The sequence below is a fragment of the Cebus imitator genome, unplaced genomic scaffold, assembly GCF_001604975.1.
Source record: "Cebus imitator isolate Cc_AM_T3 unplaced genomic scaffold, Cebus_imitator-1.0 Scaffold104, whole genome shotgun sequence".
Classification (NCBI taxonomy): domain Eukaryota; kingdom Metazoa; phylum Chordata; class Mammalia; order Primates; family Cebidae; genus Cebus; species Cebus imitator.
The window spans coordinates 1,069,171-1,084,641 of record NW_016107419.1 but is presented as its reverse complement, the minus strand read 5'-3'; the positions used below and the strand labels follow the sequence as shown (position 1 = coordinate 1,084,641).

General features: G+C 30.0%; 1 protein-coding gene across 7 annotated transcripts in view; it reads left to right on the top strand.

The window, feature by feature from the left end:
• NOVA1 (NOVA alternative splicing regulator 1) overlaps positions 1 to 15,471 on the top strand; it is a 136,560-nt gene that overhangs the window by 98,266 nt on the left and 22,823 nt on the right. For 3 of the 7 annotated variants that reach the window (XM_017537564.2, XM_037741708.1, XM_017537566.2), the window contains 2 exons: positions 3,857 to 4,023; positions 11,552 to 11,623. In XM_017537564.2, the coding sequence (XP_017393053.1) occupies positions 3,857 to 4,023; positions 11,552 to 11,623 (239 nt within the window). Of the gene's footprint in view, positions 1 to 3,856; positions 4,024 to 11,551; positions 11,624 to 13,425; positions 13,797 to 15,471 lie in introns of those variants that run through there. The other 4 variants (XM_017537565.2, XM_037741709.1, XM_037741707.1 and 1 more) reach the window with 2 other exon arrangements.

Genomic DNA, 15,471 nt, shown 5'->3' with positions numbered 1-15,471 from the left:
TTTGTACTAATCATGTTAACGTAGATCATTAAAGTCAGTTGGTAATACCTGATGTTTTCATCAAAAATTTTATATCAACCTTTCATCTAATGATTTCATCCATTTATGATCTTTACCAAACTTAATTTTGTCATTAGGTTTGCAAAAGAGTAATTTTCTAATCCTGTCAATGTCTTTAAAAGTTGTAGAAATTACAATATATTTCCTACTGATGGAAGTAATCCAATAGAAAAAAATTATGATATAAGAAATAACTCTTAATTTGAAGAAGCAGTGGACTTGGTAGGTAAGAGGGCCGGGGGCCCAGTGCATAAGTGATGGATCACCTTAGATAGAAACAGGAACTGTATAAGTGAGTTAAGGAAACTTAGAGTAGCACAGAAAATATTATATTAAACTTCTATGAAAACTTTGCTATTAAAACTGGTAATTGTATGTAATTTTAGAAACCTGTGCATTTTTAGTATTTGATGTATTGTGCATTAAATCAAAACTTAAAGTCGTTACAAATAACACTGCCTGTATTTGACATTGCCCCTTCTTATTACACTTTTTGTGATTTTTTTCTTAAAAGTACGGTTTTAAATTAATGGTCTCAGGCTGGGCGCAGTGGCTTACACCTGTAATCCTAGCACTTTGGGAAGCCGAAGTGGGTGGATTGCTTGAGCCCAGGATCAGCCTATGCCACATGTCAAAACCCTGTCTCTACAAAAAATACAAAAAATCAGCAAGGCATGGTGGTGTCTGCCTGAAGTCCCAGCTGCTTTGAGGGCTGAGGCATGAGGGTCACTCTGGAGTCCAGGTGGTCGAGGCTGCAGTGAGCCAAGATCACACTCCAGCCTAAGTGACAAAGTGAGACTCTGTCTGAAAAAATTAGGTAATTAATTAATGGTATCTTATATACCTCTATCTGATACAAAATATAGGCATGTACTTTTATGTAGCTGGTCTTCATCTCTTGTTGCTAGTTTCCTTCAAAGAGAAGTAAATGCTACTGTTAAGTAAAATGACAAATAATGGGCAGTTTAGTTGACACTAATTGAGCTAACAGCCTTTAAAATTACAAAAGCAGCAACTTTTATGATTTATGGGCTCATTTTTTAAACATAGTTTGGCCATATACCTGACAGTCTCCTTTTTTTGTGACCTTCTCCTAAAAATTATGGTTTTGTGTTTTCTGAGTGGAAAGGCCATAAGTTCAGTAGAAGAATATGACAGCATCTCTTCTGAGGATTATAGCATTTCTGAGTGGTAGATATAGAATCTCCTTTTTTCTTTCCTTTTTTTATGTCAATAGTTCTAATGCAAATTATGTAATTTAATTCTCAAACAATATGTGCTGCAATTGTGAACCTATGAACTATTTTCAAATATCCCACAAGTGCTAGCACGTGAAATTTAGCTTTAGACAATCACATTTCTTTGTGGCTCAGTAATTTCCACTTACTATCTGTTAGCCTATATAATCTGAAAAGTGTAGGGGTTACTGTGTGGTCTGACATGGTATATATTATCAGAATTCTAATGACAACATAGATGTATAATCTCTTTAGTTATTTAGTGCCATGTTTTGTTTCTTTTTTTTTAAATCAATCTGTATTTAAATTAGACTGTTTTGGCATTCACAAAAGAGCACACTGTAGTTTTCTCCAAAAACAAGAATGTAATCTGATCTAAGTTTCGTATTGTCTGCTGATCTGGATAAGAACACTTTGTATTAGCTACACTGATCAGTTCCTATCCTTTCTAGTCATTTATTGGACACTTAATACAACCTTGTAAAGACTCCCTAGAGTATCCCCATCAACTAGATCATTTTATACAGGAACAAGAATACGTATAACAAGATAGACAATGAGAAAAACTGATTAAGAGAAACTGGAAAAATTAAATCCACAGACTCACATTATATTTTTCAGGCTTTATCCACCTTTACAAATGAAAGCTATTCGAACTCTCTGTTGAAATATTTTGTAAAATCCAGCAAACTTAAATTTTTATAGATTTGAATTTTCATTGTTTAAAACATGAGAATTTAGGTATATCACTATAATTTTTTCTTTTATTTCTTCTAATTCCTATAATCTAATTCTTTTTTCTACAAGTGTTAATGATATTCTTTTAGTATTATTTTAAATTCAAAACTACTAGAAAATAGGTCTGTGTGTCAGAATCTTTAAAACAGTATAAACTCCTTATGACTTTTTAAATATTGGTAGTTTCACAAATTTGCCCTTCAGAATATATTTTAAAACATTTTACAAAGTATCTTGGAATTTTGAAGCAGCAGCACCAAAAGGAAATATGTCAGGTAATTGAAAATGTTTCCATTAATTCAAAAAAATCTTTCACAAATTTTATTTTATTTTATTTTATTTTTATTTTATTTTATTTTATTTTATTTTATTTTTTGAGACGGAGTTTCGCTCTTGTTGCCCAGGCTGGAGTGCAATGGCGCGATCTCTGCTCACCGCAACCTCCGCCTCCTGGGTTCAGGCAATTCTCCTGCCTCAGCCTCCTGAGTAGCTGGGATTACAGGCACGCACCACCATGCCCAGCTAATTTTTTGTAGTTTTAGTAGAGACGGGGTTTCACCGTGTTGACCAGGATGGTCTCGATCTCTTGACCTCGTGATCCACCCATCTCGGCCTCCCAAAGTGCTGGGATTACAGGCTTGAGCCACCGCACCCGGCCCCACAAATTTTAAAATCAATTTCTTTTGGTATTTGTAATAACTGTTTACAAAAGAAATACTCATTTCTTAAAAGCGAGTTTATATGTTGTGTTAGGTCACCGAGAAGATTATAGTTGAATACCAGGCTTCTGCAATAAGCCTGAAAAACTAGTTAATTTTTATTGCCTTAATGTATAACTGTAAAGTATAAAATAGGTCATAGGACCCGTGTATTATACTAACCAATTTTACCTTGGTCTTGTCTTGCATCATATATTTTCATTTTATTCACTAGATATGAAACAAATACTACTAATAATGTCTTTATTATTTATGAATTTCAAGTTTCATAAACTATCTAAATTTCATGTTTAATCCTAATATTCTGTTTTTATTAAGGTTATATCATCAATATAGACAGCACTGATTCATTTATCCAACAAATATTTGCAGTGTACTTATTATGTGCCAGAAGCTGTTGTAAACACTGAGAATACTACAGCACAAAACAAAACAAATTTACATTCCACCTAGAGCTCACATTCTAGTGAAAAAGTAAAAAATAAATGTAAAATATCAGGTAATGAGTGTTGCTATGATTAAAGAAAGAGTGTGATAAGTGATGGAACAACTCTACTATCTATGTTGTTACCTCCATTATTTTCAGATTATAATGTCTTACAATTATCTGGTTTTATGTCTGTTTTTTGCCCCTGAAGAGGAAGATCTTTGAAAACTGGATTTATAGATCTTTATTGGCTTGTTACCAGTTTCTAACCCTAAGTTCTTTTATAAGTACTCAGTAAGTATTTGTTATGTTAATGAATCAGTGATATGTTCACAACTTCTCTGGACCACTGATTCTGCTGGAATCCAAATGCCCTTTTTGAGACTAAAATAACTAAAAAAGAATTTACAAAAGGAATCATGAGAAGAGACATGTATACGTTACATGTGGTTCAATTAAATGTTTTAAATTAGAGTTCTACATTTTACATTATTTTCTTGGCATTTTAATATTCTTTTTCATAGTTAGTTTTTAAATGCTAAATATGGAATATTTTCTAAAAATAAAGAGAAAAAATATTGAGCAATATGGTAGTGTTGCCTTTTAGCAAAACCTAAATAAAATATTACTATTTCTTGGAAATAAATCTAAGAAGTCAANTCTTTTATCCACAGGTACTACTGAGCGAGTGTGCTTGATCCAGGGAACAGTTGAAGCACTGAATGCAGTTCATGGATTCATTGCAGAAAAAATTCGAGAAATGCCCCAAAATGTGGCCAAGACAGAACCAGTCAGCATTCTACAACCCCAGACCACCGTTAATCCAGATCGCATCAAACAAGTGAGTGTTTAGTTGAGAAATCAAAGAGAAATATCTACGGCATAGTATAAGTTCCTTACAAAAGAAGCCTTAAAGTCTTAGCATAAAACTTTTATTTTAACCATACATAAAACATACCAGAGTTTTCATTTAGTTATTTAAAGACTCTCAAGGTGTAATCCTTATATTGATCAATTAATTTATTGAGTAATTGAATTATTCATTTATTAGTGTTACATTGAGGAGCACTTATGTGACTCTTTGTGCCCTTTTTAAATTTATAGACACAAATTTAATTTATAGGAATTGAATTTATTTAAAATTATATCACTTTTTAAACAAAGTATTGAAATGATACATTCAAAATTTCCATTACCCTATTTTTAGTGATACATGTAGTTTGCAGGATAGTTATTACACATAAAGGCTCCTGTTTTGTTAATTTTATTGTCATGTTCTACATTTTTTATCAAAAAAATATGTATAGTAAATTTATGTATCTACGATACAGTCCTTTGTTACAAATCAGTTATTCTGTTTTGTGTAACTTATGTAGTATTTAAATATATGTCATAAGGGCCATTGTTTATATTTAATGTATGAGATTTTTTTGTAAAAACAATTTTACTTGGGAAAAACCGATGTGAGTTTTTAAGATTGAGTAATGGCTGACACGATGTAGGGGGAAAATGGCATTATTTCATGTTAAATAAGGTGGATTCTTCCACCACAGGCTCTTTACATCTATAAATTTATTTGATTATGTTCATAATTACTGTTTCTACTTTGCCCTTTTATTATTAGTATCTTAATTTGTGACAATTTTACTATCACAGTCTATGGCTTCAAAAGAAATGTATTAGTCATTAATTCACAGAATAATTTATAGAATATTCATGTTCATTGTAATAAATTTGAAATGTAGCTCAAAGTCTTATTAATTTCATGTTTCTGAATTGAAAAAGTATTATACTGAACAGTGTTATGAATCTATTATAATTTTACCAATATAGAGGTAAATATAATGTTGACTAATGAAATAAACATAGAAATTGATAATTAGGCAATATATTTTCAAATTATAAACTGATGTCCAATTTTCTACTAATTACTTTTTTTAAAAAAATCCCTTTGTGTTTAAATCATGAGTAGGTAGTTGTTATACTACAAAAATATTCATATTATACTTTTTGTCGATGTCCGATGGTTCAGTTTATGTACCCTTCGTAAGTCTTAAAAGAAGTACCCCTTAATATATACATGAAAGAATATAAATATTTTACAGTTGTAAATATCAGTGGATATTTTATTTGTCATAACCATTTATAGTTGTGTTTTTTCTACACTCAGTGAATACAAAGAATAGTTGAAAGACTGAATAAAGTAATACTGTGACTTTTTCCAGAGTTTAAAAGTAGGAATATAGTTAAAGACTTGTATTAAAGTCATCTGGGGCTAAGAGTTTACAGAATAAGCACTGAAGTATAAGTTCTGTTGGCTTTCTGCCTTAATCCAGCCTATAAGTTCCTCCTTTTCTTTTGCAATTTCTCTGAGAACGTTCAAACATTTAGGGATAGAAGCCAACATCTTGATTTTTTTTTAAACATAAAATTTAGTAGTATGATACCATTGAAAATATGTTCAGGACAATGATATGAATTTTTATTATTTTTTATAAAAACAAATATACCACCAAATAATGGTCTGTAAATCATTGTTAAAATTCCAATTTTCTATATGGCATTATGAGATTTACAGGCTATCATATATCCAATGTCAGTATAGATTTATAAAGACTAGGATTTTAAAATATTTGCTTTATTTTTATTTGTCTTTTTTGGATAATGTTATTTGAATTCAAGTTAAGTATAAAAATAATAGTGATTTATTTACTTTTGCGTATTTGCATCCATTTGTGAGCCTTGTAGGTATTCATGGAATTAAAACTATTGTTGACTATTTAATATTTTCATGTAATCCGTAATGTATGTGACAGTATGTCATTTAAAAGGATTTATTAAAAAGACAACACTAAATCTAACAGGACATTGTATTTAACACTTACATATTTTCTTTATATTATAAAAGTTGAAAATTTTACTTGGAAAATCTAGTAAAGTGGTGAAAGGTATTTCCAAAATATTATAAATCAGTCAGATCTTTTGCTCTAAGTTTGCGTTCCCTGACTTTCTAGGTATCCAATTTTACCAATGTAATAAATACTCTTTGCTGAATTATTCTCTAAATAATAAGTATATAAATGACCATAATATTTTACTTCTGAAAAACTATGCTGTTATTCAGTATAAAATAATTATGTCTAAAATTTTGCAGTGGAATAGATTGAAATACATTTTGTATGATGCTTTTGTATGTTTTAAACTAAGTAAATTGAATGAACCAGATATTTTACCCAATTGAAAACTGCCCTTATTGAATTGAGGGTATTCTCGAACAAGTATAGTTTCTTGGGAAAGTAGTACCTACTGGTCTCTGAGGTCTTTCATATAGTAGAATAATGAAATTCAGCACAACAGCCTTATATATAATTTGATGTATTAGCTCTTGTGGAATATTTAATTCTTAATTCATATATGTGTTTTTTTCTAAAAGCTACATCAGGAAATAAGTGGTTATGGATGTTTAAAGATTCTCTTGTATTTTAAAAGATCAAAGTAAGATATAAAAAATATTTCATTTAACCCCAAAAATTTTACTGTCGTCATGACAAATTGACAAAAATAGCACTTGTTAATTTGTTCATTATTCATGGGCATGAATAATTATGAATTTATTAAATGCCTTCTTAGTAACTAGCAAAATAAACTAAATTGTAGCCCTTGCAGACCAGTTTGTGAGAATAAGTACTTAAAATGACTTATAGAAATGTATAATTGTGTTTATATACCAAAACTACAATGGAAACAATATGCTATAAAAATTCAGAGGCCTGGCCAGGTGTGGTCACTCACACCTGTAATCCCAGCACTTTGGGAGGCCCCGGTGGGCGAATCACCTGAGGTTGGGAGTTCAAGACCAGCCTGACCAACATGGAGAAACCCCTTCTCTACTAAAAATACAAAATTAGCCAGGCGTAGTGAAGCATGCCTGTAATCACAGCTTCTGGGGAGGCTGAGGCAGGAGAATTGCTTGAACCTGGGAAGTGGAGGTTGTGATGAGCCAAGATCATGCCATTGCACTCCAGCCTGGAAAACAAGAGCGAAACTCGGTCTCAAAATAAATTAATAAATTAATTAAATAAGTCTGAGGCCTGTAAAAGAAATACAGGCTAGAGTGACAGTTAATAGTCTTGTAAATAGGTGAAAACTTGACTGGACCTTGAGGAATAGGCTAATTAGAGGAGAAGAAAGAAAAATACTTTTTTTGGAAGGTGAAACAACATGAATCTGGGGAAAAGGATATCATATTTGTTGAATAGTAAGGAGACTGTTGGCAGAAGTGGAACATTTATGTTGGAGTTGAAAGGGAATTAATGTTAGATAGATGATTTGGAGCCAGATAATGAAAAACCTTGGATGTCTGGTCAAAGGACATCCTGTGCAATACAGATTTGCCTAATATTTTTCTAAGGAGCCCTTTTAATTAATCTGAAAGATTGTGGGAAAAAAAGAAGAAGAAGAAGTCACTTATGCAGTTTGTTCTCTCTTGCACTAAAAATCCAGACAGATTCTTAGGGAGCTTGTAGATATAGCTATTCATAGGAAAAGAGAATTGTAAATTGACTAGTTCAGATGCTGGAAGACAGTTCAAATGTTGGAAAAAGGGGAGGATATTTGTCAGAAATTAAAAGCTGAAGATTACAGCTACATATTTAAATATTTCATTCATTTTTAAATGGTACAGTATACAGATTTATTTAACAGAACTCAAAGTAGGGGTTTAGGAAGGTGATTACTTCAGTAATGTTAGTTCACTAGTAATACAGCTTGAATTACAATTGAGATTTGTTGTTCATTGCTATTTTCACTTTGCCTATAAAATATCAGAGATTCTTGACAGTCTATTACTGCAGACTAGCTTGAAAGCAAGCCCTGTTTATTACAGTGTTTATTAATAATAATATTCTCTGGCCCAGCAAAACTGTCATTTGTTAACAAGAATTCATCTCGTAATTTGTAATAACCTTGTACTTATTTCCAAAAGCCTAGTTATGTCTACATTTAATTACCTATGGTTAAATTCTTGATTTTTTTTAAAAAACTATATTTCAAAAATTCACTGTTTTAAATTGTTGATAATTTTTCTGCAATAAGTATTTTCACCCTTCAATGTTTAAAGAATTCTTAAACAGCCGTTCAAGTAATATAGAGAAAAAATATATTATGCTTTTCCATTTGAAAGAGAAAATGGTGCTAAAAATGACTCTTGTCTTTCACATTCATTATTTGAAAAATGTAAAAAAATATTGTAGGAATGTGTACTTCATTCTAACTAATATATCAATATATAATATGTGGATATTCAGTTAATTACATCTTCATGATGTATATCAGAAATTTCACTAAAGCATGTTTAACATGAAACCACTAAACTTTAATTAACTCTTCACAGTAAATGGATGTAAAAGTTTGTTTATAAAATATTGAGGGAACAGGCCAGGTGCAGTGGCTCTTGCCAGTAACCTCAGCATTTTAGGAGGCCAAGGGAGAGGACTGCTTGAAGCCAGGAGTTTGAGACCAGCCTGGGCAACAAAGCGAGACTCTGTCTCTATAAAATAATAATGATAATAATAAAAAAATAAAATATTAAGGAAATAAACAGTTTGTACATTTATATTGTAAATTTAAATATTTCTTATGGTTTTTATCATAAGAAATCTATATGGTTTTATCTATATGATTGAGAACAATTATCATACCGGTTCCATTAACTTAATAATCTTTTACATTACAAGTATTACTTTAACATATTTACATTTAGCTATTTATGAGAATACTTTTTTCCTAGTATTTAAAAAAACCAACTGAAATGAAACTTTCCAGAATATTTTTATTGTTGTAAATTGAATTTATAAAGCAGGTGTCCTTTTGTGCTTAAAAATATTTATATGAATAATAGTTGAAAAACTCGTCACATCTTTATTTCATTACATTTTCATTATTTTAAGACTTTAAAAAATATATTTAGAGACAATTTGCTGTGACATTTCAACTGTTTTATAACTTGAAACCCGAACTTACATAATTTTTAGTTGTCCATTAATATATTAAAATGTAACCTCTTAACAGATTATGATGTTTACCAACCGAAAACTTAATTATTTAAAGCACATTGATATTGTCTAGAAGTTTAAAATCGTTGATTTTATTCCTGTGGGAAAGAAACAGCGTCACAATTATTAAGGACAATTTTTATGAATGTGAGTTGTATGAATTATTAATGCATGTTCAATATTTCATATATATGCCAAGCAAAAGAAAGGCAATAAAAATTGACAGACGATCATATTAATCTAAGTGATTACAAATTGTGAGCCATTTAATATTTAATTTTAATTTTAATTAAAAGTTTAATTTGTGATTAAACTTTTTCTACATAGTTCTTTGCAATTAAGACCTTGTTGAGACTTTGTATCTAAGACAAGGTGAAGGTCATATTAAACCTAATAGTACTTCAGAATGATTTTCCATTAGGTAGTTCTTCTAATGGAAGTAGAAAAGTTCAGCATACATAGAATTGTGCGTCTTGTAGATTAATCAACATGGATTCTAACCTATACTGGGAGAAATGACCTCTAGATTTATTTAACATGTGTTTAGTCACCAGCCTCATTATTAATCTGAGATTAGTACCGAACAGATTTTTACATGTATGTAACTTCTCCCAGGTATCCTCTGTAATAACACTTGTAACCAGTTGTAGAAAAATAAAACCTTTACTATTCAATTCATAGAGCAAATAGTAGCATGGAGTCATTAGCACATGTCTCAGCAAAGTATTGCATGGGAAATAAAACATTAGGGAGATTTTTAATGATTGAAAATAAAATATCTCTTGAGAAATAGCAAGAATTAATCATAAAAAGCAAAAAAGAAAATGAAATATTGAAAACTTTTAAAATTTTGAGGATTTACGGATTGTGATAGCTCGCCTACCCCCTTTTTTATATGATTTGGTAAAAATCTTGGTTTGACTCACTATTAGGTCTAGGTTTCCTAGAAGTATTAGGTTTTAACTTTAGAAGAATCAGGAATTATATGAAGAGTGGTCTGTATGAAACTTGGTATGATTTTAGAACCAGTCTTATTTTGTTATTGGAGGGCAGTGAGTTAACCAGAAGCCTGGGAATTTCTTATTCTTTTTTTTTTTCTCTTAATGACTTTATTGTACCCAAATAACAACTTTTGAAATATTAAATGCAAAAATATGACTTCAAGTAATTTAATCTGCTTTTCCTTTCACTGCTGAACCTTTAAAGTTATGCTTTTGCTCATATCTGAGTAATTTTGACAAATATATATTAATATACAATATAATGTCTATATACAATTGTATTTTTAGTATAAAAACTTATCCCATTTCACCTGTTTAGAAATATTATCTATTGAGGATGTAACATAAGCAATGCTATTTTGCTTAGTAAACATATGACACTTAAAAAGTTCTTAACATCTTGCACTTTAAGGTTTTTCTATTAGACACAAGAACTTTTAAAAATATCTTAATGAATTGTTCAACATGTGTAGATGGCCTTATACAACATATTATATGTTTAGCAAGTGTATATGTTTAGAAATGAAGTGAACAATAAATATGATTCCTAAGATTTTTGTGTTTATTTTTAAAACAGTTGATGATGCTACAATATAGATATGCTCTTCATCTATATTAAATTTACTCTTTAGGATAAATGATAAAAACATTATGATAATTTTTAAGAATGCTTTTAGTTACCTGTTTATTAATATGAGGTTAATGTTTACATTTTCAGACGGGCCCTAAATTTATTAAAAATTAATATTTTAGAAGATAATATGATATTAAGAACTCAGAACTTCAAATTTAATTGCTTTTAAGTATGGATCCCTAAATTCATGTGGAATCAACTTGTTGGTGATGTTCAACATATTAAGTAGGTGGATACTTTTATGCCAAAGTAAACTTCATTTCACCACTTCTTCAAATCTCCGACTGTATTCATTGATAGGAAAGTGACTCTTTTGGTTTTATTCATTGAACTTCTTGAATTTTTTTTTACATCTCTTTTCCCCCAGAAAACAAGAGGGAAAGAAATGAAACTACTATTCATGAATATGGTCAGGATACTTTTAGTACTCATGTGAATTTTTATTAATCACCATCATGATTTCAAGTCATGAATTTATTTTTACATGCTTATGCATGCATGTTTACATGCATTAGTTACTTAATTGATCTTAAAATCCATTAAATCCAAATGAGTAGGAGAAAAATTTGTTCATAGGATTTTGTTCTCGTTATATTACATTTTATTTTATTTTGTTTTATTTAAATACTCAGTTTAAGGCTTATAAAGGTTGATTTGCTCCTGAACTGCTTTGTTTCCCAGACATTGCCATCTTCCCCAACTACCACCAAGTCCTCTCCATCTGATCCCATGACCACCTCCAGAGCTAATCAGGTACAGTATCATCCTGTCATCTACACCATACTTTTCACGGGTGATTGCCTGCAAACTGGAGAAAAAGATAATGGTGGGTTAAGGATTTATTCGTTCATTCACATATATGCACCATAATCAGATTCCAAATAACCTAAGAAAGAAATATCAATAATTTCTAAAATTTTATATGCAGTTTTAATTTTAGATAACAAAAACTATATTCAGATATTAAACTACTAGAATTTTTTTTCCTGAAAATTGTGACTACCCAATGGGGCTCTGAAGACTATTCATTGAATTGGTATTTTTAGGCTATTCATTGAATTGGTATTTTTAATCTCCCTTATTGTATCTTCCTAGAATTCTTTATATGTAAGTCAAGGATATCATATATGTAAAAAATAAATGTATAAATTGAGCAAAGGTATATCTTTAAAAGTGGATGCAATTTTATTTGCTTTTTATTTGAGACATGCCTTACTGTATAAACAACTTTAAACTATTGATGAAAAGCATTTCTAGCAATCTAAAAGAAACTGAGAATTGACATTTGTGGTAATTTTAATGTTTAACAACTCAGGAGATGGTGTTTTCCTAGTATTTAAAAAAAATTCTATCATTTCCATTGATCGACTGGCAAACTTTACAAGTAGAATATATTTTATTAGTTGATTTATGATTGTTTTGATACTATCTGTAGGTCATTCCTCAAAAATGTAGTTATTTTTGAAAAATACAAGAAGATTATCTAAAATATTTATGTAATTCAGAGTCATACTGTAATTTGACAAATGTTGAATAATATACTTATTAAAATTATTAAACACATTTTTATTTTGTCTGAGTTGAGCTTCATTTAGGTGAGAAATGTTATTTTTAATAATACAAGGCTTATGGGTTTATTTAAATATTAAACAAAAGCTTATCTGTTGAATGTATTTTTCATACAGTTGACTAACCGATTATTAACTTTGAACTGTATTTGCTAAATATATTAAATGTGGCCTTTGCATATTATCTAATATAAGACTATCAGAACTATTTTGCCGATTGATCCTAAAACTTCTGCAACTTGAAGAAAGATTTAAATATAATAATTGGAAGCAAAACTTATATTTAGGATGATATTTTATACTACAGGTTTGATGTTCATTTTATGCAATAGTGTTCCCTTCAAACAAAAGTATTTTATAATGCAAACATTTTTAGGCCCAATAAATTGGTTAGTAAAGTACACATCTCCAGTGATAAAACCCAGCACTTCTCTTTGAAGGAAATGGTACTACATAAAGTGAGAGCCAAGCTTGTATTACAAATGCATGAAGTTTAAAAATATACTTACATTTTCACCCTACATACTTTATCTTTTACTGAGCTTTAATTATATAGTATAAAAACCTTTTAGGAAAACAACTGATTTTATGTTTTTAATATTTCTTTTGTACTTTATCATTCTGTCTTTTCCAAATGTATACATGACAAACACTACCACAATAAAAATAAAACTAATGATTTTTCTTAAAGTAAAAAACTCTGGATCTAGAAAAGAAAACCTTCTTACTAATTTTGCCTTCGAAGCTAAATTTGTATTTTCTTTTGTTTCCTCTTATTTGAGTATGAGAATATTTATAAAATGTTTTTTAAAGACGAATTATATATTTGTTACTAATATTGTATTTTTACTCTCTAGATAAAGTACATTTACCTCTGCCAAATCTTAATTTTCTTATTTTGAAATAATAAATCATATGTAATTTTCTGTCCACTGTACTCTGTTACAGTGTTACTTATACTCTGTTTTCTTCTGTTCTTGTACTAAGAAGCATAATATCTCCTGGACATCATGAAGCAAGATATAAGAGAAGAACAAAACAGAATCCATAATTCATTGAAAGAATTGTAATCATCAATCTTTCATATTATTAATAGTTTGTAATTATTTTATCCCCAACAGTATTTTCCAGTAGATTCTAATCATGTAGTAGGGCAGAAGGAAATGTGTTTTTTTGTTGTTCATTTGTTTCTTGTCAATATTCTCAATTAATTTAGCTTTGCTATACTGACATATCTGAAAGTGTATAACCAAGGTAAGAAAATAGGTTCTAATATGACCATCGTAAGCTAATTGTAATAAAAAGAATGATGGATTGTCAATATGCAGAAAACCAAAAATAAAAAACACAGAAAACTATTCAAGGAGTAAATTTGATCTGCATTTCCAATATTTAAAAATATTTTTATTCCTTTTAAAATGATGACATGTTTTAGCACATAGTGAATTTTACTTTCTTAATCTTGAGACCCCTTAACACATTTCCATAGGTCAGACTGACAGACTCTGACTACAATGTTGTTCTATAATAATTTCCTCCTTAAAAGTGAAAGCCTATCATATGAGAAGCCTTATAAAATGATGGTTAAGGCCAAGCATGGTGGCTCACACTCGTAATTTCAACACTTTGGAAAACTGAGGCAGGAGAATCACTTGAGGCTAGGAGTTTGAGACCATCCTGGGCAACATAGCAAGACCGTGTCTCTAAAAATACATACATTTTAAAAATTAACTGGATATGGTGGCACTTGCCTGTAATCCTGGCTACCTGGAGGCTGAGGCAGGAGAATTGCCTGAGTCCAGGGGTTCAAGGCTTCAGTGAGCCATCATCATGCCATTGCTCTCCAGTCTTGGGCATTACCTTAAGTCTCAGTTTTCCATCTGTGAAATTCAAATAATAACTACTCATAGGGTTGACCTAAGAAAGTGTATAACCTTTCTTATGTCAGTTACCTCTTCTTAGAACAGTGGCTTGAATGTAATAAGCATCGTATAAATGTTAGGTTATGTTTATTTAGTTTCTTAAATATCTGTCAGGTGATAATGAAAAAGATTATTCTTTAACAGTAAATAATAAAGCAAATGGCATATTAAAGCTTTTGAGTTTTGTCTTTAGAAAGATTCTAGTACATTGGCTGCTTTTTCAACTCTAAAATATTTCTGTAATCAAAGCCTGTCTGCTTTAATTTAAACATTTACAATTATTTTCTAGTAAGAGTACTCACTTACTTGTTGCCTAAAAGTACATCAAATTGCTCTTCTTTCCCTATTGAAGAAGAAAAGTTATAAGAACTGTTTTACAACTTGTATTTCTGTGCATGTGTTTCATATTGTAAGATACAAGTTTGATATTTTTCTACACATGGAATTTTAAATATGAAGCAGATATAAAGATATAGTAAATAGATCAAATTCTTTTTTTTTTTACATTTATTTGTTTAACTTTAGGTGCATACTATATCTGGCATTTCTCCCCATGTTATCCCTCCCCAACCCCCGCTGTCTCTCCCCTGACCACCCCAACTACCCAGAGTGTGTGATGCTCCTCTCCCTGAGTCCATGTGTTCTCATTGTTCAACACCCACCTATGAGTGAGATCAAATTCTTTAAAGCAACATGTTTAAACTTGCAAATAAAACTTAAAAAAACAGATTCAGTAGCATTCAATCAATTCTAAGTTATTAATACTAAGTTACCTAGTCACTCCGTAAGATTCAACAAAATAGTTTTGTTAATCAATCAGTGGTACCAAAAATTAAATTTTGGTTTTAACCTTGGGGTCTTTGTGGTTAGCTCTCCTGGAATTTTTCTGAAATTTCATGAAAATAATAAAAAAATGATTTCAGAAATATTTGTTTATAAACATTTGTTTATTTACTGATAAGTTTGAAATTATATAATAAACATTTATCAAAATGTATAAAACACATGAAAATAAGTAACTCGTATATAGCACCCTTACTTTGGTTGCAGAAAAATTAAAATAACTGGTCTCACTTTAAATTCATGTCCACAAGTCTCAAATAGATTCTTA